At 35.2% G+C, this 24,468-nt stretch overlaps 1 protein-coding gene across 2 annotated transcripts in view; it reads left to right on the top strand.

The window, feature by feature from the left end:
* The window catches only part of LOC145680284 (putative inorganic phosphate cotransporter), a 73,442-nt gene that overhangs the window by 15,075 nt on the left and 33,899 nt on the right, over window positions 1–24,468 (top strand). Inside the window, exon 1 of one of the 2 annotated variants that reach the window (XM_081750642.1) lies at window positions 14,366–14,670. The exons of the other annotated variant lie outside the window; for it this stretch is intronic. Within the exon in view, the coding sequence (XP_081606768.1) occupies window positions 14,607–14,670 (64 nt within the window). The 5' untranslated portion in view covers window positions 14,366–14,606. Of the gene's footprint in view, window positions 1–14,365; window positions 14,671–24,468 lie in introns of those variants that run through there. 2 annotated transcript variants of the gene reach the window in all.

The raw sequence follows: 24,468 nt of genomic DNA, 5'->3' as shown, positions 1-24,468 counted from the left end.
CTAAAGATGTTTAAGAGGTGGTGGTGATTCGAGTTAATGGTCAGTAAATTTATTGTCGAAAGATGAAGTGAAAAAAACGTTAAGACCTACGAAAAACTTAAGAAAAGACCAATAAACAAACAAAAAACGCCGAAAAGACAAAAAAAGGACAAATAAAATCCAGTATTTTCTGGCCTACAATGACCCAAAATGAACACATATTATGTTAAGCCTCGTTTTTGGGCACTCGTAAAAAAGAGGATATTTCCTCAACTTCCGGGCCTTAATTGTTTAATTATAATAACTTTATTTTAGTAAGTGTGACGATGTGCAGTCTCTTTCTGATTACTTAGCTCGTTAATTTCCACATATCATTGAGAACTGCTCACGCTATGATTTAGCAGGTGTCACAAAAGTATTATAATTAAATTACACCATGATTTTCATGGGAAACGTGGATAAATCTAGGGGAATGACAACAATATTTCTAAAAAGTAAGTTTATTACATAACTAAAATAGTAATATACAACAACATTTAATTGAATGATTCAACAAGAGTAATTTGATATCTGATAGTTCATTTGATAGATTGATACCTTAATTTAGTTCGATTAACAGGCAAGATATTCAAATATTTAAGTTATTGGAGATGGAAAATGAAATACAAGTATGCGACAACAGTTCTTAACGGTGGGTAAGAAACCTTGAGAGTTTAACGGTGGGTAAACAAAACATTTTGACGTACTGCATGACATCTCCAAACTTGAAATTTATGATGCAATAAGTGCTTATACATACCTTATGGTAGTATTCTTGTAACTCTTAGAAGTTGTGACGATGATTTTGTCAGCTCACAACCGACGTCTCGAATTTCTTGAACCTCTGCACCTCTGGGCCTCTGAACTTCTGAACGTCTGAACAACAGTTTGAGACCTTGAGGTCGTTTTATATTATCTTCGAGGGACACACTCCAAACCTCATATCAGTCAGTTCATCCGTTTTATCATCTCCACAAATATGGAAACTTATTGCTCGTTTGCATTCTGATTTGCTCTTAGAGACTGCCGCACCCATGATACGTGGCGTGACACACATGTACACACGTGTTCTGTCACAGCCGGAAGAATTCAATAGCATGATTTCTAGATTTATCTATAGATTCCTAACTATTTAACCAATTTCCGTTTATTAATGCGGCGTCACGTTGTCAAAATCATGATTAATGTATCCTGTATGATGATTATGAGTAATCTTCGACAAGTAAACTTCCTACAAAATTGCGCAGCAATAGCAACATCAGTCACCTTCAGAAAGTTTTACGTATTTCCTTTCTCTGTTACTAGCTTGCAGCAAGGCAGAGAGAAAAATGTATTTTAAAAAGCATATTAATTCAAAATGATCTTTTCAATTCCTTCAATAAAGAGCAATGTAACCATATTTTTTGATTCAGCGTCACATTCCCACTGCTTCATAATTTTCGACCTCACCGGAACATGAGAAACTTACTTTCCGAGTGGCCCTCGTAGAAAAAAAATATGAAATAAAATAAAAATAAAATTTGTTAAGGTGAAGAATATTATCGGTCATGCACATAATTATGAGCCTGTTGTCAGCGTAGTTGCATTTCATCTTTTCTTAACAATAATACAGAGAACGTTTATAACAAAGACGGTGTGTCTGTTTCATCACATAACACAGCTAAATGGAAATACAGGTGATCATGAATGAGTAACATTAACTAACAAGAATATTTTAGTTTGACACATCATATAACATTACATATAACATTATATCAAAGTTAAAGATAACATTTTAATATGCTACAATTGCAAGAAGTTACTCGAACGAAATACTACACTCAAGTTGAAAAGTCAATAACATATTGAGCATGCTACATTTGCAAGAAGTTACTTGAATGAAATATTACACTAAAGATAAAAAGTCAATTTTCTCTATTTTCACAAATGCTACGATTGCAAGAATGTAACAGGAGAACAACCTACATAATGTTCATTAACAACTAACAGTCCTCAGTTCCAAAGATTCATTACCAAAAGAGTCTTTGCATAAAAACCTTAACGAGAAGCATCCACATTTTATTGGAATTGTAATACGTGCAAAAATAGGACATAGAGCAAAAGTAATGACAGAGACTACGAGTAATTAGAGAGAAAGTAATTAGACTACTTGACAATAACAGAGAACCGTTCGGTTTATCATTCTAACGATGATTTAGAATGTTCAGAACACTATCTCAGATACGAATTCAGTTTCTTTAGTACAGTAGGGTCCCTAATGGCAAATTCTGAACTTTATTAAAAATAAGTATTGATATACGGTGACGTATGTTAAATACTACAATCTAGTGAGATGTGTACGATCTCATACTTAACGAAATAGGGTCCCATTAGAAATTTAACACTACACAAGTAAGTAAGAATTAGTATTGTTATAATTACTAACAAAGTAATATACTCAGGAGGAAAATAGTTTGCATTATTCCATTACAGTACAAAGATTTTATTTTCAATATTGTGCTTATGAAGTGATTGAATGAATGAAACATCAGCAATTGTTTAAGAGATTAACGCATTTGTGGCATCTAATTGAACGACATTAGCAATTGAAGAGCAAAATTTCATGGGAAAGAATGGGAAAGAAGAGACGCCAGTACATAGGTTATGGTAGATTAAGTAGCAAATCAGCCTTGTTACGTTGTTTACAAAGATAAGTGAATATTTATAAATTAGTCACCCCAAATGAGTAATTGGTAACAACAACAATTAACGGGGTTTAGAAGTCAATTTCTGTAGTTACATAGCAATGCAGAGATTTGATTACATACAGATTCGAGATATCTAAGAGGGGCTGACTTACTATTGTTGACTACCATTGATTTATTAGTTTTTTTGTTTTTTTTTTTTTGTTTTAACAATGAAATCCTAGTATGTAAGATCATGAAGAATCAAGGATGGACTACTGTCACTAGATTTTGCAGGTTTTTAATACTACAATTTTTAATTTTTTTTACTATTCTATTGTATTTTATATTATGTAATGCATGACAAAAGCAACAAGATAAATAGAAGTTTAATAATGAATTGACCGGTAGTCGCCGCCTTGAGTTTACATGTCGGTGAGACCATAATATTGGAACCCTGTTTCGTTATGAGTGCTCTCATTTTGAACCCAAAATAAGGGGTGATTTCCTCTCTTTCCTTTCTCCTCTTTTGTGCGTTTTAAAAGTTTACAGGTGTATTCAAAAGAAGCGAGGAAGAAAAGGATCCTTTGTTGTTTATTAGTCGGGGATTTCGGAGAATCGAACCAATACTTAGTTAGATTTGGAGCCTCCACACCTAGTGGTTCTTACTTCCGCTAGAGGTCGTGGGCGAGTTATCAGGTATACCGAATTTAGCCAATTGGAGAATTTTAATCATTCACATTTTATTAACTTCTCGCTGGCATTAAAGTATATTGCCACAGGCGATTATTCGCAGTCTTAGATTTAGTTAAAACCGCAGGCATTTCCTGTTTACTGTGTATAATTTGCATAGACAGGAAGCGTGTGCCAATTCAGCTAGGAAAACGTTTACAAAATTTCCAACTGAATAAGTAATGCTATATTCCTTTTTGTTTTTACTGTTGGAACCCACAAGAATCAGGGGCTTAATTCTGAGTGTTATTGAGTTTTCATAATTCACAAATAAAGCGTCGGGTTGGATAGTCCTTATTCGAGTTAATGTTTTAAGGATGACACCATACATCATATAAAGAAAGTAATAGGTGTCCCAATTCTTTTTGGTCTCTTAATACAGCAGATGGGCGGATGCCGGATATTTTGTATTTTATTATGCAAAGCATGCGACCACGTAATCAAACGTTGGTAATTCGCGGATTGACATGCACATCGTAGTTACTTTTATTTTTGAGAGTCGCGAAGTGATCGTAATATAGGTGTTTGTGTGAGTGTTGTTTAAGTAAGAAATGCATATTAAATGCAAGTACAACAATTCTTACTAAAATATAAAAGTGTGTTTAATACTACAGGTAGTTAGGGATTTAAATCATTTTGGAAATATTATAATCGCGTCGGCGTGATTTACTTCAGCATCCTACCTATGGATTACCATGGGAAAAGTGTTCAGTGGTAAGTAGAAACTATATTCTGACATAGTATAATATTACATAGTATAATACTCTAACATTTGAATGTAATGCCACGTTTTGAATGAAATACGCCACTGAAATACACCACTATACACGATTAAGGATGATTACTTCTTGAAGTTGTAGTCTGATGTCCGAAGTACAGTAAGGATTTCCAAATTATTTCCAAAGGGAGAGTTTCCAAATTTTACTCGTCTTAGGCATTCTTCCATTTTGCAAGGAACAGAACTCGCACTCAGATATCAATTAGATTCATGAAAATAAAACAAAACACTATTAGTTTATAATATACCATTTTCAAGTAAAAGATTTGAATAACTAATAAATAAATAATAAGGTAATTCTCCATTTAACTAAAAGACTGATATAATACAATAGTATAAGCAGAATTTCCTAACGCAATGTTGATAAAAATTATAGATATATATTAAGTAATAAAAAAAAGAAAAACTGAACTTATAGTAAGGAAATAAAATTAAAAGAAAAAAGAATTTAGAGTAAAGAAAAATAAAATTCTTAGCAATAGTAAATGGTAGTTACAACGATTAGAAAGCCTTACTAGTATAAGGAGGGAGCGTAACTAATATTGAGCGCACAAGAAATACGCACAGGAAGCTATGCAAGTAGTCGCAATGGAAGTAGTGGTATTAGAAGAAGGTATTCAAATAATACTTGTTATAGGAAGTAATACTTGTTATATACAATAATTGTTATAGGAAGAGTAATGAGTTCAATTGTTATGTAACATGTACATTCTTCAATTGAACGTAACGAATTTAAGTAAATGGGGATCGATGGTAATTTACACGGGGAATCGAAAAGTGAATAGCTTATATATGCTCATTAGTATTACTATTTAACTCAGATGACAGTACAAATTATATGTATTTTATCATTGTTATTGTTATTATTATTAGTGTTAGTATTATTAGTATTGCATGAAAACTTATGGGTAAGGCTGCTGCTATTCAACTTGACCTAATTCCAATAGTAGAGCTAAGAGTGTGTGCTGATAACAGTTGAGTTAGGAAGTAGATAACTTACTTCCGGAATGCAGAAACTATGCAAGAGAACATTATTACATAATAGCAGATAATACTGTTATGAAGATCGCTGAGAGAAGAAACAATATTTGATTTAACAAATATGAAGTATATAACAATATTTTATTTAATAAATGAAATACATAATAAAACATATACTTGTTTGGAGAGAGACCTTTGAAAAAGGTACAGAACGTTGCAGGATCAGGCCGGAAATAGACCGGAAATTTAAAAAAATAATAAAGGAGAAAGAAGGAGTGCTTGCTTCGTAAAAGAGTACTATGCCTACATTCATGCCAATCCAAAAAAATAAAGGGGGGTACACAGGTATTTCGGGGCAACCTATAGTGCTCACGCAAACGGTGAATCGTGAATTTTCATCCATCTGCAATATTTGTAATACAATAATGTATGTAACTATAATACTTTATATAGAATATACTATAATGTTGCATTGCATTAATACAAACAAAACAAGACGTAATTACTTACGACCAATGACAATTAATAGAGGCATTATCTGTAAAAGGAAGCAAAACATGATTATACAAAATTAAGATTGTTGTCGCTCGTGTTCTTTTCTTGTCCTTGTTTTTGTTTTCAATTGACAACTTCTACGTTCTCACTGCTTCATTATATAGTGTTCTAGATTAAAATAATGCTAATAGAATTATGAAATCGTACACCATTCTGCTATACGAGGACGAAGCATTCAGTGATTCATAATTGGTTATCTTACGATATAAGAGAATATAAATTATTATATCAGTCCCTCTTTTTTTATTTCCTTAGCTAACTCCTCTAATTACAAATTACCTGCGCATTATAGACATTAACAGCAAAGGAAGGAAAATAAAAATAAAGAAATACAATGATTAAGATAAAAAAATAATTACCAAGGCTGGCTTACTTTTGAGTATTATCTATGGGTCCTGCATTTTAAGTTCTATCCTCATTGGTAATCTGTCTTCCACTATTATTTACGGTTATTCACGATATCTTCCACCGTCTTTCACGGCTGGCTTTTTCTTATTATACTGACCTCTTATACCACGGCCTTCATTATTATGGAATCATTGTTCTCCACGATTTATCAATATTCTTTGTCGGTTGATTTTAACTTGGGTTGACTACATTTCACATTAAGGAGCTCCAAGGGAGCATCAAAGAGGGCACGTAAACCTGCTTGAACCTTAGCAATTCATACAATTTTAGTAGTCTATCAACTTCATTTACACACGACCTGGCTCACGAGAAAGATAATTTCCAATACGCGGAGTCCAAACCTTTTAATATGTACCGTTTTTACTTATAATTAACTCTAGTTGTTACATAGGCCTAACTACATAATTAACTCTAGTTGTTACATATTCTTAGAACTGTATACTTAATTCGATAACGTTCATGAGGTGTTTTATTCCGCCTTGCCAATAAGGCAATGGTTCACCAAGCTTAGCGGAGGCTGTGAAGGCAAAAGCCTATCTGGACCTATAAAATACGAAGGCGTATCCTATTTTTAATTCTTATTCTCTCTCATTAATGCGATTTTCAATCCTTCTAACGGAAGTTTTACTTTTAACAAATAAATAGTTTTTTTTCATTTCTCTATTTCTCTCTTTTCTTTTCACTTGGTGTTTTTTTTGTTTTGTCTGTCTGTCTGGAAATTGGTCTGTCTGTCAACACCAGGAAGGTAATACCTACTTAAGAAATCAATTTGTTTCCTTAGTTGTATATATATTCTTCTTATTCTCGTTTCTTTTTCTTTTCTTTTTTTTTATAGCAGGGTTTCCGACCATATATGGATTTAAAATTATCTTGTACTTTTCTAAACTACTCTTTTCTCTATTTATTCTTTCCTATACACATAGATATATTTACTTAATTGGTTAGGTACCTATTTACTTATTTATTTATTTATTTATTTATGTATTAACATAACATTTCTTTCAGAAAGCCTGCATCAACATTGAATTTCACGTTAGAAGTACCTACGCCTATCGGGATAACTTGGATAATATAACTTCGTTCGTTCAACATTAACTTTCTTTGGCTGATCTTCCCCGTGTACATGCTGCACTTCGCATACATTTAAGAGGTTTACCCCGGCTTAGTTGCCAAATTTCTAAGGAGAACTAAATCATTTTCTTTATACGTATAAGCTTTCCTATGCTTATCAATTTTAGCTTTTTGTTTTTACTGCTGACTAATTAAGGCCTTTTGAGCTAATTTCCTTATACGACTAAGATTCTTTTTCACGAGTTTTCCATACGGGGTTCGGCATGGAGTCAAGAGTTCGATACATAATTCAGCCTTTCTACCAAACACCAATTCAAAAGGAGAACAAGAATGGTATTCGTGTTTCGTAGTATTATAAGAGTAACAAGCAGTTCTAACAATTAGAGACCAGTCTTTTTGAGAAGTACATACATATTTACGCAAATAGTTTGCTAAAGTATGATCATATTTTTCCATCGTGAATTTTCAACTTCAACTTTCTCAGCGAATAGTGAGCTGGCTTTAACCGTGTTCACTCTTGCCTTTGGTGTAGAAACACATTCCTCTAGATGTCCTACGATTTGAGAGTCAGGTATAATCACATCCCGTTTACTCAAATTGAACACAGGCAGTTTGGCAAACCCATTTTCTTCCACAAAAATTGTGGGTGGTATTAAACATGAGTAAGATCGATGTAAAACGTTATTCGGTTCTACATAATAATTTCCAACTATAGAATAACTTGGCTTAATTTTTACTAAACTAACTTTTCCAGCAGGTATGTGCATACACTAAGCTGTTTTAATTAAATTACGCAATGAGTGAGTTTCAATACAATTAATCTTCAAGATAGGACATTCGATCTCCGGTTGTGAATCTAGAATAACATCTTCAGAAGAGGAACCTGAATCATTAAGCTCTAAACAATTTTGAGTCATTTCAGCGTTCGTACACGGTACTGATGTTGAGCTAACATTTCTATTTGTCCGAGGGTTACCCTTTTTGTTGTAAAACTGAACATGTGACAGATTTAATACTGTTTGTTCCTTGCGGCTTGGCAAATAATGTACATGAAACTTCATATTTGGCTGTCTTCGATTGCCGTTAATAGTCATAGACTGTAACCCTATACCGTATGTGTAACGCTGAATGAAATCTATTCCTAGAACCATTTTCTCGTCTAATTGAGACTGTCTAACTAACGCTACGTTTAGCCATAAACGACGCGATCTTCGACCATAGGTTCCAACTTGGAAACTTATCCGAACCACTATGAGTGGTTGAGTTAACTTATCCCCTAATGTGCGCAAACGAATTGTGGCACGCATTCGCTTAGCATTTGGAAAATTTTGAGGAATCATTTCTTCAGTCAAAACAGAGATTTGCGAACCAGTGTCTAACAATGCATCTACTTTTCTATTTAAATTCGAATGGGAATTTTGGGCAATCTGTGATCACACAATTTTGTTCGAGCTCTTTTCACTTCAATTGGCCTACCATCTCTTCCGATTTCGCGTTTATACGTCCACATTTTTTTTGACAAATGAATTGGTTCTAGCGCCCATATAAGGTTTTAAATGATGTGTTCTTTTTAATTCTCTACATTTTCTCTTCATTTCCCGATGAGATTCAATATAAATGTCAGCTAAATACAATAATCGGAGCACATGAATGGCTTGATCTATTGTTGATACTTCTTTTAATACTAATGCCTGGACATAATTTGAAGGCAACGCCTTATACAATAGGCGTAACAATTCTTTCTCTCCCTGGGGGGCGCGGTGGCTCAGTGGCAGAGCGTTCACCTAAGGTGCTTGGGATCCTTGGTTCGATCCCAGCTCGCGCCGTGTGGACTTTGTGGTGGACAAACACCGTGCTCGTGGGTTTTTTCGGGATTCTCCCGTTTCCTCCTACATTCTTCATTCCACCATTTCATTCATTTCTCCTAATCACCGTCTCGTTTAGCCTAACCGGCATAACCGTGGGACGTAACACTGAAAGATTTCATTTCATTTCATTTTTCAATTCTTTCTTCCATTTCAGGTCTTACGAACTTCCAGTCTCGTATTAAGGTATACGCGAAGTTATCAGGAGGGAAACGAGGAGGGAGTCGTTTTCTCATTAATTTCTGTTCAAGCTGACCTTTATATAAATCGTCAGGAAATGCTCGAGAAATCATTTAATTCTCGAAACTGCAACTGTTGAATGGCATTCTTATGACATATGAACCAATCAAGAGCCGAGTTTTCAAGACAGGCAGCTAAATAAATACATTGCTCCTGGTCAAGCCAGTTGAGGGCACGAGCTATGGTCTGATATTCATCAAGGAATCTTGTAACAGATTTTTTAGAGATTCCTTTAAATTTCGGCAATTTCAATACCGGGACACTGGCTACTCAATCTTCTGTTTCTTCCCGTGCACTTGATTCATCAATATTTTGTCTATTTTCTATTTGGGGTCCTTTCGGACGGGGTGAATTAACATTTATTGCCTTATTCTCGTCCAAGGGTAATGAATCATCTGGGGGAGTCTTCACTTCGTGATTATCTAAAATTTCTTACCTAATATTCTTATATAATAATAGTGCAAGTGCGTTATCAGCAGTGGGAGAATATTTCACTTGAGGAGGGTGAGAAGTAATTTGCGGATATTTAGGAAAACTTAAATCCTCAACACAAGGTTCTTCATTTACAAAATCCTCAACACAAGGTTCTTCATTTACAAAATCTTCATTTACAAATTCTTCACCTGAGTCATATGAGAAAGGACTTAGTGTTAGTACGTCACGTGCAGTCCTCTCCTGATAGAGCTCCTTCTTTGCCAGTTGTTTAATTTCGTCATCGGAATCATATTTACTTGATTCTGGTAGTGAATTTTCTGGGTTACCCTTCAAGGATTTTTCCACGTGAGGTGTTATATCAAATGGAAAATAAACTTCTTCATTCTCGACCGCTTCTGAAGCAACTATTTGCTGTTTTTCTTCCTTTAAAGGCGTTGACGCTAACTTGGGATCGAACTCAAAATCACTCGTCATAATGCCAGGAGATTCTTTGGAAGAACTAACTGCACCATCATTACAAGGGTTAGTCAGTTGTTCTGGATTAAGAAAAATTTTGCGTTTCGCGGCCACTGGTTTATATTGTGTACTGTCCAAAGGAGTCAGGGATGACATTTTATTACAAGTTTCTTCAAACTTAGCTAAATTTTCCTTATAACGCTGCGTTTGCGGTATCGGTTGCCTATCCACAGGATCCAGTAAACTATACTGCTGTGGATGATTTATCCGCAGTTCAAGTGAAGTAGGCGAACTGGCTACTGGCAAACTGGCCTGCTGCACTCGCAAATCTGTTGCTTCCTTTGCCATGGGACATAACTCGGAACGCAAGGCCTTCGTGAGCGCGGTTTTCTGAGAAAGATATTTCCTACAATATTTGCAACTTGATTCACCCGATTTTGCAATATACCAAGCATGAAACTTTGGTGGAGATGTTTTAGGTTTGAAAAAGGGGAATCAATGGAAAGACTTTCGAATTACTTCATTAATTGTTTGTTTCCACTAAACAATAATAAAACAAAAAAAATATTATGGGGGGTATTGCACTATGAACAATATAATCAGATCACGAATTGTCATTAGAATCCACAATAACACAATTGTAATAATGTGAAAACTTACATAAGTCACTTAAATTAACATGCACCATGAACATAATACCAAAACATAAACATAAAACACAAAACAAAAACAAAAAAAAGAAAGATGTCATAGCAGCACCACAAACTTTTTCGTCCCGAAAAATGAAAAAGGAAGAAAGGCTTTGAACGAGCCCCCATTTCTGACGATGTGCAGTCTCTTTCTGATTACTTAGCTCGTTAATTTCCACATATCATTGAGAACTGCTTACGCTATGATTTAGCGGGTGTCACAAAAGTATTATAATTAAATTACACCATGATTTTCATGGGAAACGTGGATAAATCTAGGGGAATGACAACAATATTTCTAAAAAGTAAGTTTATTACATAACTAAAATAGTAATATACAACAACATTTAATTGAATGATTCAACAAGAGTAATTTGATATCTGATAGTTCAATTGATAGATTGATACCTTAATTTAGTTCGATTAACAGGCAAGATATTCAAATATTTAAGTTATTGGAGATGGAAAATGAAATACAAGTATGCGACAACAGTTCTTAATCTTGAGAGTTTAACGGTGGGTAAACAAAACATTTTGACGTACTGCATGACATCTCTAAACTTGAAATTTATGATGCAATAAGTGCTTATACATGCCTTATGGTAGTATTCTTGTAACTCTTAGAAGTTGTGACGATGATTTTGTCAGCTCACAACCGACGTCTCGAATTTCTTGAACCTCTGCACCTCTGGGCCTTTGAACTTCTGAACGTCTGAACAACAGTTTGAGACCTTGAGGTCGTTTTATATTATCTTCGAGGGACACACCCCAAACCTCATATCAGTCAGTTCATCCGTTTTATCATCTCCACAAATATGGAAACTTATTGCTCGTTTGCATTCTGATTTGCTCTTAGAGACTGCCGCACCCATGATACGTGGCGTGACACACATGTACACACGTGTTCTGTCACAGCTGGAAGAATTCAATAGCATGATTTCTAGATTTATCTATAGATTCCTAACTATTTAACCAATTTCCGTTTATTAATGCGGCGTCACGTTGTCAAAATCATGATTAATGTATTCTCTATGATAATTATGAGTAATCTTCGACAAGTAAACTTCCTACAAAATTGCGCAGCAATAGCAACATTAGTCACCTTCAGAAAGTTTTACGTATTTCCTTTCTCTGTTACTAGCTTGCAGCAAGGCAAGAGAGAAAAATGTATTTTAAAAAGCATATTAATTCAAAATGATCTTTTCAATTCCTTCAATAAAGAGCAATGTTACCATATTTTTGGTTTCAGCGTCACATAAGTGAAAAACTTGCTCTGAGTCTTATTGAAACGATTCAGTTTCGAGCGGAGCAAGCAAGATTAAAAAAAAAATCAATTTCTTTGCTAACCGACCACAATATTGATTTAATAGGGCGCCAGATCTTTATCGGAGCGCTGCGTCGTTTACTCATTTCCAAAATGTGTCCTTTCTTATTGCTCGTTCGGCGCTTCCTTGCTATCAACGCCCGGGGCAACTACCCCGCTCGCCCCCTCTAGCTACTGCTCTGTCTACAGGTGCTTGAAGTTAGAACATGGTATTATTAATGTAGTTTACCTTTATCTTTAATACTACCGCGCAAACAACAGCTTGCGTGTGTCTACACTCCTCTCATTTTCATAACTTAATTCTCACCGTCGTGATTAATCCGATTGGGTAGATTAATTCAGCAAACTCATCACTATCAAAACGCTGAACACGTATTTCATTGTTTTGACCGTTTCTGATTTTGAAAACGATTCTACGTACACTATAAGTCATTACTTGGTACCTTGTATATCACATTGTCATTAACAAATCATATCTGTCTTTAAAGTAATAAGTAAAACCTTGGGTTGCGAGCGAAGCGAGCACGAACATTTTTAACAATTCTATTTACAAACCGACAACAATATTGATTTAATAGTGCTCCAATATTTTTTCGGGGCGACGCGTCGTTTAAACATTTCCAACACTTTTCCTTTCTTCTTACTCGTTCAGCGCCCTCTTATGTCAGCGCCCGGGGCGTCCGCCCCCATAGCTACGGCTCTCCACGCCACATCTATTCTGCTTTTGTGAGTGGTACAATTTCCCGAATTTCATTAAAGATTCTTCAAAATGTTTAGGAATATCAAATGGCAAATGTGAAGTGTGATCACTTGTAACAAGTAAAGAAGCTTTAAACGAATATATCAATTTATTTCAAGATAGGAAACTAAACAAAATTTATGCCAAGTCTATAAAAGAACTGATAATAAATTACAGCAACTGGATACCTAAGAAAATGCTAAACCAAATAAGTCAATTGAACAAAACGGCATTCTTCAAATTGCCAACTAGATATTTTAATTTGAAAATTTGTTAAGAAATTGGTAACTTTGGGGGAGGCTCCCCCTTTAACCCCCTTAACGACGCCCCTGTAGGAAATCCTACCCTTTTGTGCCATACACGTAACTATACTACCTATTGATGTTCATACCAGGCGCTGTATTATTAAATTGCACACCTCTAAAAAAAAAAAAAAAAAAAAAAAAAAATAGCTAAACATACCTCATCAGTCCCTGCACCTCTCTTCATTTTTGCTGACAAGTGAGTATTTTTGGCCTTTCATCAACATACGGCTGGCGGAGTGAAAACAAATTTGTTTTAACTTTCTCCCACCTGATGTCGCTTAAATCGAAATCTTACGAATTTTCTTTCCGAAATAGAGCGTGCTCTAAACAAAAGAAATCACGTAGGATATAGGAAATGACATGCGATATAATGCCGTGTGCCATACATATTGACATTTTGACTTTAAAAAAAAATCGTAAGAGATTTTTTAGGATATGTCCTATAGTGTATAGCAGAACTTAATTCTAAGAACGTGACTGTAGTAACGTCGTTTCAGATTTTACCAGGTCGGGGACAAGAGTGTAAACCTACAAAAGAATTTTATGTCTTTTATTATCGTTAAGTATTCCATTTATTAAAAAAGCACGGATTTCTCAAACTGAGGAGTGCTGTCCCCTGCCCTTCTCAAATGACACCATACCTGACTCACATTTGAACAGTGAGAGAATATTATAAATATTTCCATGCAATACACAATGTAAATACTTGTCTTTTAATGGGAAATGTGACTTTTATCATTTGAATGACGAACTTTCTTTTCCTTTAAACCGATCTTGTGTTACGTGACATGACTTCATCAAAGAAAATGGTTCGAGGAAAAAAAAATCTTTTCCCGCTCGTGGCTTCAAATTGTTTGACCTTGATTTTTTTTAACTAATTGCAAGCACAGACAGCAGCAATCATTGTACTCACTCCGAAGAAATGAAATTAGCATTTGTTAGCAATATTTGACGAAAGAAAAATCGCTTCGCTTTTAACTGAAAGTAAAGAATCTCATAACGAAAGTACAAATATATCGATAGAAACGGCAAACTCATTCTCGAGTACATATAGGACCTTCCACAAAGTAGACTATTTTAGAAATTGAGCTGTCTTCAATGGGAAATCTGGTGTGAGTGTGTGTGATAACAGAGTTTACGTTCATGTATACTATGTGTGTGTATTGTGTTGTCTGTTGCATGTGTGAGAAGCAGAATGAATGTGTGTGTGTTTGATTGTTGAATCTCTATTTTTTTTATTGTTATCTGGGTAGCTGTACTTTTCTTTTATTATTGAGTGGGTGTGACACCTGAATTCTTGCCCTGTGTGTTTGAGTGTTTGTTGGAGTGAATATTCAAGTGACAACAATGACTACCAATATTCATGTTTTGCACAACGAGAACAACAATGAAAACCCAGAGAAACCAAAAGGTATGTGTTTATATTTAGAATTACAATCGTGTTTGTTTATGTCAAGAGCATATATATATATATATATATATATATATATATATATATATATATATATATATATATATATATATATATATGTGTGTGTGTGTGTGTGTGTGTGTGTGTGTGTATTAGATTTGTAATTAATCATTAATATTCATGAATTTGTTACTTCCCAAGAGGAGTTTTGGCTAGTATTGGTAGTTTAAATTAAATGATTTTTTTTTTTAGTTTTACGTCCCATGTGTATGCCGTCTAGGCTAAAGGAGACTGTGATGATGAGGAATGAATGAAATGATGTAATAAAGAAAGTGGGAAGAAACGGGAGAACCCCGAGAAAACCCACGCACACGGTGTTTGTACACCACAAAGTTCACTTAGCGGGTGCAGGGTTTGAACCCGGTATCCCATGCACCAGAGGTGAAAATCTACCACTGAGCCACTGCAGCCCCAGTTTAAATTATAATTATCATAATCTATCCGTAATCGTATTCCTTAAGTAATCAGAACTCCTGTATTCACTGCATATAAGTATCTGTAAACTTTATTCTCATTTATAATCTTACGTTTATTCTTTTACCTTTTTAACAGTATTCTCCTCTAAATATTACAAATCCATATACTTATAGACCTATTTCTTTATATTTTTTGTACTGACGACATTCTGAATATTCTCAATATCTTTTTATCTTAGTGACCACTGTTTCAACTTGACAAGCACAGACTATGGATACATATCCTTCCGTGACACTTGCCGCCAACAAAATTAGATTTGTATTAAATTTTGATTATAATTGTTACTGTTTCCTTAGCATTAGATTTTAACTTAGTTTATTATTTTTAATAGGCTTAGTTTTTTATAAAATAATCTATCAAAATTTTAATTACTTTTTCCAACAATTATATATATATACACGGTGTATATAATGTGGTTACGTTTCGTCATCTAGATTTGTAATTCCCACCTGAACGGCATTTTGATTTGTTAGAGTTAGACACGTCAGTCAAACAATTTATAAGATGAAAAATAAAGTTCACAGTTAAATATGATAGAAAATTAAACAAACATTGTTGATTTTTATTTCTTATAAAGGCTCGTGTACCCCGCTTATGATTTCGCAACTGAATATACAGGAGTCTTTCTAGTTAGGAATTACATTCACCATTAAATAATATAAATTGTAGAAATGGGCGAAATTTTGCAATATAACAAAGTACTAATATAAATTATGTCGAATTAGAGAAAAAATGGTTTGTAAAATCGTAAATTAAAGAGATCAAACATTTAATGACCAATGTAGAAATATGTCAGTTTTCGATGTATACTTTCTTATATAGACCTCAACAGATTTTTTTTAATACAATTTTGATTTCATTTCAATTACTTGTATTTTAAAGTATTTCTTTATTATTATTATTATTATTATTATTATTATTATTATTATTATTATTATTATTATTATTATTATTATTTCTAATTCTGTATTTTACCATATTTTTTAAAGCTTCATATATTTTTCTTACATTAATTTCTTTTAGTAACTAACTGTTTGAATAAAGTAAGTAGTGCAAAAAAAGAAAGGAAATATCCACATTAGCGGACATCATGATTTTCAGATAGGCCTTAGTGGAAATGGACAAAAAAAAAAAAAAAAAAAAAAAGCTTGTGATGCATTCTGATCTAGACTATACAGGGCAAGTCAAAATGATACAGCCAATTTCAGAAATTTATTCTGTAAAATCTAATAAACATACGTTGTTATGAGACATGCGCTAAGGAAGATAAACTGTAAAAGTTTTCCTCAAACATATCGTAAACCTCCTATAGAATTATCTCGCGTAATACGGCACACATCTAGCCGACAATCTATCTCCTGCTAAACAGTCTTCGCAAGTTTCCTTAACAAAATTTCCCTCGACTGACAAAACTTTCCCTGTTCTTATCAAAATTTCCCTAGATTCCTCCTATGACCGAAGGGAGTTATGCGATTAATTTAGCTATATTAAAGGAAGTGCCAACCACATTTGTTTTCTTCATTTGCTTTTTGCTTTTACTTTGTCTTCCTAATTTTTTTTTTTTTACAAGAAACACACACACACAAATACAGTCAATTAACAATGGCTGCAAATTAAGCTACTTTCAACAGACACACACACACACCCCACTATTACTATTGTATTGATTTTTTTTTTTCTGAAGAAGAAAAAATTAAGTATATATGTTGGTCAATCAGTCAACAGGAGAATTTCTCTGGATTTGAATATTCCCTTTTTGCTAAATTTACGTGCGAAATTTCCCTAGATTAGAGGAATCTCCTTTAAACTACGAACACTCCTACTAAATATTTTGCTGCATGTTGCAGCAAGGCCATTTGTAACCTCCCCGGCGCCCTAGGCACTTCAAATTGTTACGCCCACCCACTATGAGACAAATTTAGCCATCGTTACAGAGACACAAAGGAGAGTGATTCGTTTTTTTCCTTGAATAATGTCACCTGTTGGTTTTGAGATCCATGGAAAGAAATCGATTTTGTTCGTGAAAATGAAATTAAATGTTTGAGTTTTACGTCCCACGCTTATGTCGGTTAGGCTAAAGGAGACGGTGATGATGTGAGATGAATGAAATTGTGGAATGAAAAAAGTAAGAGGAAACGGGAGAACCCCGAGAAAACCTACGCACACGGTGTTTGTCCACCACAAAGTTCACTTGGCGAGAGCAGGGTTTGAACCCGAGACCCTAAGCATCAGAGGTAAACGCTCTACCACTGAGCCACCGCGGCCCAGATTTTGCTCGTGTGCGGACTATATGTATCATTTAATAGTAAAAGGTAAAAAGAAAAGAAAAAAAGAAGCAGTAAAAAGGGAAAAAATGTTTGGTTGATGTGTTAGAATCCATTTAACCTGCTGATTCGGGATCCAATAGACTAAATGAAAATAAAATATAAAATATAAAATGTAAAATATAAAATATAGTTAATCAGTGTAATGTGTTCTAAACCCTATTAGTTAAATTATAGATTTTACAGAGACAAACCCAACCTAGCATTTTAAAGGTGGATATTTTTCGACTTTAACTTACGTTGTCCGTTTGCTATTTACTCAGCATTTCTTAGAAACTTTGAGCAATTATGTTTGCACTATCTGACTGGAAACTACTCCATATTACTGTATTTTAGCTTAGCGGCGTACGCAGAATTTCATCAAAAGGGGGAGGAGTCTGGGCACTGAAAATCATGTCCTTTCAGGAAAAGCGTGATTTTTAGATTTCCAGAGTATATAATGGATATGCAGCGGGAAGTTCTATACAATGTCTTATTCTATCTGTCTATCGATGGGTTTAAGAGCAAAAAACGAGAAGAGATATTGAGAAGCAGATTTCTGGAATCTATTCATCGTCCCAACAGTAGCTTCCATTTCATTCGTTAACCATTTTTTCAAGCCGGAAGTGGTAGAAATTAAACATTTCTGGTTTAGACGTTGATCACCATTGAACAAGAAAGGTAACAGACACTAACAAACTTTTTTTTTTCTTTGAATCGATTCAACGTCTTAAGAAAGTATCTTATCTTCATCTAAATCTCTCTAATAAAACTGTAAACATTAGAAATTTACTACTTGAATCCTACTTCCGGTTCCCGTTTTAAGTATTAGTTTCCATAAAAGCAAACGTGGTGAAAGACAGCAACGATTGGTGTATTTTAAGAACGGTAAGATATAGCGAGAAGCTATCTTTTGGAAACGATCATCTCTTGGAGAAAAATGATAGGCCTACTATCTTCCTGAGTAGCAAGAAAGCTTACGGCCAGTTGGCTCGTGCTTGGCTTTTGGCTTTCTACGGTTGCACTTGAAACGCATGCTTTCATAGAATATTCCTTTTGTTGTACTTGTAAGCGATGCTTTAGACCCTTTGCAGAGAGTCATAGCATCTCTGGCCGTTCATTGCTGCTGACTTGACTTACGTCCAGCTTGAATGGGACACTAAATGCAAGATTACCTCTATGTAACTTCGTCACTGGAATCCAGCTTGCAGCATGCTTGCACATTTTCCAATCAAGCTGGATGCAAGCTTGGCCGACTTGCAATTGAAGCTTTCAGCAAGCGGTTTGCAAGATGTTTCCGCTTCTAGGGTTTATATGCGTTGCTCTATTAAAATTGAAAATGAGGGGCACGGTAGCTCAGTGGTAGAATACTTACCTGGTTTGTGGAACGTCTGGTTCGATCTCCAGCGAAGTAACTTTGTGGTAGACGACATCGTGTTCGTGGATATTCTTGGGCTACTTCCGTTTCCTCCCACACTCTCATTCCATTAATTCTTCACTTTCTTTAACCATCGTCTCCCTTAGCCTAAAGGGTATAATTGTGGGACATTAAACTGACAGATTTCATTTCAATTTAAAATTTTAAAACCGGAAATAGTAGAAATTTACTACTACTACTTCTGGTTTGAATATTAATTTCCGTAGAGGCAAAACGTTAGCAGGTAGTGAGCAAGGGCTTTGTGATATGGGCATTTTCTGCATCATTGTTTTATCATTGTGCGGATAGATTTTCTAACCTATGTATAATACAAAATCATCTCAGTCTGTGAGTGGAGTTATGAATTGCCCACTCCGTTACTTTCGCTTCCAGCTTTTATTTGAAATTATTTTTTGTTATAAGTAATTGCCTGTCTTTATTTGAAAATGAATGGTGACGATGCCGAATATAAGCGTGCTTTGCTATTTATTACTAAGGGAAGGACCGATTAAAAGTAGATAAGGTTGCAATTACTTACATAAAATTCAAAAATATTTATTCCATGTCATGCACAATATAATGTATTAACTAAGTAACATGAACACAGTATATAAACCACATAGGCAGTCCTAGGTAATTTGCTGCCCTGTGCAATGGCATCAATTCCCGCCCCTCTTATCCAGAAAGAACAAATCTTAAATGATACGATTTTAGCCATGCTGCCCCATCATGAACAACAAAGAGGAGGGAAAGAGCACTCGCACTCAGAAAGGTCTAACACAATCAATCTCGTTATGTCTGTGTTTTCTTTAAATAATATTCTATTATGTTAGTAAAAAATAAAGTAAACACACCTGCAGAGGAAAGATGGTAATCCTTTTTATAGAATTCAATATCAAGCTTCAATCTCAATATATCAGTTTGCAATTCCAGTGCAACTAGCTTTTTTTATATTTATTTCTTGATTTTCGTTCTACATCTGTTAAAAATTTAGAAATGAAAAACTTGTTTCCACATTCGATGATAAGGAACTTGTTTGCTACAAAGACATGACTAGTTTTCATATCAAAACTGTGATAACTAACTAAATGAAACAGGTGTTGGCTACTGTTCGAGAATTTAGTTTTTGTATTTGACAACAATCAAGCAATTCATGTTGGGATTTGTTTGTCCATTTACTTTAGCACTGTTCATGTGATAATAAACTCATGCGACCTAAACATAATTTATAAATGTAGTATTGATATAGAATGTGATCGCCATGAAGTCTGTTTCTAATAAGAAATATTTATTTTAAATAATGTAGTTATGATCTTATCACAGATTTTGCTGCCGCTCGAAACTTGTCCCCCCCCCCCCCGCGTGCAAACGCACGTGTTGCACATATGGTGGAGACAACCATGGGCGTCTCTGGCATGTTAAAATTGGAGGGGACGCCTAGAATGCTAGTAGACCCCAACTAAAGTTACGTCAAAAGGCATATTATCTAGCTTTTTGTTCTTCATTTCACTGTATGTTTTTTGAATTTGTCCAATAAACCATCATTGTTTACTTCGTTTTCCGTTTTAATGTCTAAAATATACGGTTTATTCTTGCTGTCATTCGACTTCTCAATATGTTCTTTCCATCTTCCTCAAACTCAATTTGCTCATTAAACGCTCATTTCTATCTTTGGTTTCTATATTGTCATAGTAGTTGTCCCTTACTACCCTTCTACAGTATTCACATGAAATTTACTTTTATACTAGGAATGCAATGGATGCACCCGATTGCAATGAAATGAGCTGAGCGAGCTTAAACTACGTAATCATTCCTGGCCATTATGCAATAATAAATGCCATTTTTAATTGTTGACAAAAAAATCGCCTGAAAACTTTTTCCCCATGTTAAGTCTATGCAAGCGTTTTTCGGTGATTATTCCTCGATGGTACATCGGATTTTTGATTTCGACCTATGTTGTCACTCAGCACGACATACTCTATCAACGTGCTAAGTTTGGTTGAAATCGGCCAAACGGTCTAGGAGGAAGCGTTTTTCGGTGATTATTCCTCGATGGTACATCGGATTTTTGATTTCGACCTATGTTGTCACTCAGCACGACATACTCTATCAGCGTGCTAAGTTTGGTTGAGATCGGCCAAACGGTCTAGGAGGAGTTCGCGGACAACCAAACGGCTAACCCGAGTATAAGAGCTTCGCTTCGCTCAGCTCAATAAAATATTGAAATTTCTCTATCTTTTTAAATTCCTCTTGTCACTTTCGCTTCTATTGTATACTTCCCTGTCTTTATAGATTCCCCTTCTTAATTTGTAGCTATACATCCTTTCTTTCCCTTCTCCAGTCTTCCTTCGTCATGGAAACCAATTTTTCCTGGGTAAGGAATGAAAAAATAGTGCGCCTGCAGATGAGACTACCTTGACTAACCAAGAAATTCATAATATATATATATATATATATATATATATATATATATATATATATATATATATATATATATATATATATATATATATATATATATATATCTTTGAAAGTGACACACGTCGGGCGGACATTTTAATAACATTACCCTAATGTTTAAGAACAGACATTAATTTGTTCTGTATATGTTTTTACTTCTTCCATATAGATCTAAATACTTTCAGCATTGATTCACTTATCTCGTACTCAAAATATTTGGGGGAACGCGTCCCCCCTGTCCCCCCGCCAGTGACGCCCGTGGAGACCACATATTTAACAAGCTTTATCGCCAACCAACATAAGGGATATGCTACTATCATTAATGGGCTGTAGGCCTAACTATTTTTAGACTTGAGTTCCTATTTGTGTAACCACAAGCTAATAATGTAAACAATTAGAACTTTTAGTTAATAGCGATTTCCACCTATAGCATATAGCGAGCCTAAGGCTTGGAGTGAAAACTAGTTTATATTAACTCTATTTACCGTCTTTACACGACGTAAGTATCAGTAAAAATGCAGTAGACAGAGAAACAAGAAGATAAAACTGATTGAATGTGTTTGTTTATTGTGACTTCAGTTCTTTGGAACAGATAATTCATTTACACTACAAGCCATTATGTTAAACTATCTGATAATATCACTTTGAAATGAAGCCGTCACGACTGTTAAGCATACAAGTTGAGCACATATTTGTTATTTCCAGTTAAACAAGAATAGACAGTAAAAGTGTCGCATCCGCTTTAAGTGTTTAGAGTACGAATTCACTACTTAATTTGCATTGTGTCAAATAAGGTGTGTGTTCATATGTTCATGCTTGCTGCACGTGCATGACTTACCGGTCTACACGTGTTGCAAAATAAGCATTGAAGAGCGTGCCAGTGATGACGTAAACTAAGTGACGTCACGAATATGTGTAAACTGATTTTTTTTTAAAAAAAAGGAGTTCATAAGAAAACTCTTTTCTTGACGGTAGTAATTCATACCAAAATGCAACTGACAATGGTCACAATATGATTTACCTTTACATAACACTATCATCCAGGAAAGAGAGCTCAAAAGTGATAAGAGGCTCTAACAATTGTACAAAAAATACACTTTTAGATTTACTTCTCCTGACCATCTCACTAATGATTCAGTTCGTGTAGGTTCTACTGGAAGCAAGGTCATATATGTAGTAAGAAATGCCGAGAGCAGGTCACAGGTGCAATATCACAAAATTGATTATAAAAACCATTGGACACTATTAAACAAGCTACTCTACTTCCTCCGTTGATACTTCCGACCTGGTCAAACCCACTTGCTACCTTCGCTGGCCTGGAAGTACGTGAAGTTAATGCTATGTTGCAATAAAGCCACCCCCCTCAACTTAAACCAATCATATAAATTGCGTGACGTAGCAACAGCCAAGTGCGCTCAAGGACGTGAAGTCAATAGCAGTCAACGACAAGCGTACTGCATGGCGCTGTCGTTTGTTTTAGGTGGTAGTACTATGTGAATGGAAGACGGTTTATGCAGTGACACGACTATAGTTATCGACATAAGTGGTCACAACAGGCATATTTTCCAGTCATACAAAGAACATTTATATCCGGTCATACAAACTATATTCATGTAGCTGTGATATTGCACAGAAACTTCAAGGTTGGTCATACCAATGTGATGAAGTCATGGATCACCGTGTCACTTGTCTCACGATGTAAGTACGGGTCAACGGGGTCTGACCCGGTGATTCAGAAAGATCCAGTGACCCGGACACAGGCCCGTATCCACGGGGGGCTAGGGGGGGCCGCCCCCCCTAAACTTTGGCTGGCCCCAATAAAAGTTTCACGGTAGGCCTGCAAATGAACTATAATATAGTGATGAAGTATAATATGATTGGGTCGGGCCCCCCCTAACTTCGACCGGGCCCCCCTAAATTTTTGGACTGGCTACGGGCCTGCCCGGACAGACCCGGAAGCAGCCAAAATATCAACTGTGGATTTTTATAGTTGACTAGCTGGAATGTCCGTTCTTCCAAAGAGGATTTATTGATTGATTTTGAGTTTTACGTCCTGTTCAGCAGCGAGGCTATAAGAGACGTGGACCTAGTGATTAACGTGGAATCCGAACCACATGAGCTCCCGCCGGGAATCGAACCCAGGTCTTCCAAAGAGCAGAACAGGCTTATGTAAAATATTTGAACCTTATCCTTCCCTTAGGATATACATGCGGGATGAACAATGTCACTCTTCATCTCATAGATTGAACACTAATATTGAACGTTTTCTATTATTTTTACATGTCACCCCGTAACGCCTTCCCTTCCTCTTGCTTAAACATGTACTTAAGACTTAAGTTAGGTCAGAGTCCATTCATGTATCAAAAACCATTAAAATCTTTGCAGCAATCTAGGAGGAATTCGTGGACAAATATAGTTTCATTCACATTGTTATGTATAGAAAATGCCCTTCTTGCCATTTCCCTATTTTGTTATATTACGTTTGGTATTTTTTTAATTTGTATTTTAAAAATCCCAGGGAATCCCAGAATCTTAAGAAATTTTAGTTGTTTTCGTGAGCCAGGGAGGGTCCGAGCTTCCCAGTCCCCCCCCCCTTTCGGGCGCCCATGCTCTTTGCCTCCACCTTAAAATTAAATTTTCATAAACGCTGGGTCACGGTCCATTTATTTTAAATGAAAAATTTATATACCAAATTTCTTCTTCCTGAATTGAGAGGCTTTCCAGATACTCAATTTCTTCTTCCTGAATTGAGAGGATTTCCAGATACTCCATTTTTGAAACCCCTGCTTTCCTCTTAGAATATGCACTTTAAACAAAGTGTGAGGGCAGTTCTAAAAGTATCCGACCTATTAAGCGTCTCCACTCTAGTCTCTCTGTTGAAACTAGAAGTAGCTGAAAATCAACAACTTTTGGTTTTACAACGTTTATCGCTACGGAGTAGAAACGGTAACAAATAGAGAGAGAGAGAGGAGGGATTTCCTGCAATCGATTAGGCGTCTCGAAAATGCATTTCACTTCCATCCTTAAGTCTCTACTAAAACAGAGAAGGGTAGAAATTAGCGACTGCCGGTTTCAATATTT

Source organism: Thermobia domestica, chromosome 3 (assembly GCF_964235325.1).
Source record: "Thermobia domestica chromosome 3, izTheDome1.hap1.1, whole genome shotgun sequence".
NCBI lineage: Eukaryota > Metazoa > Arthropoda > Insecta > Zygentoma > Lepismatidae > Thermobia > Thermobia domestica.
The sequence above is the reverse complement of the archived record's forward strand: the minus strand, read 5'-3'. Positions and strand labels throughout refer to the sequence as shown.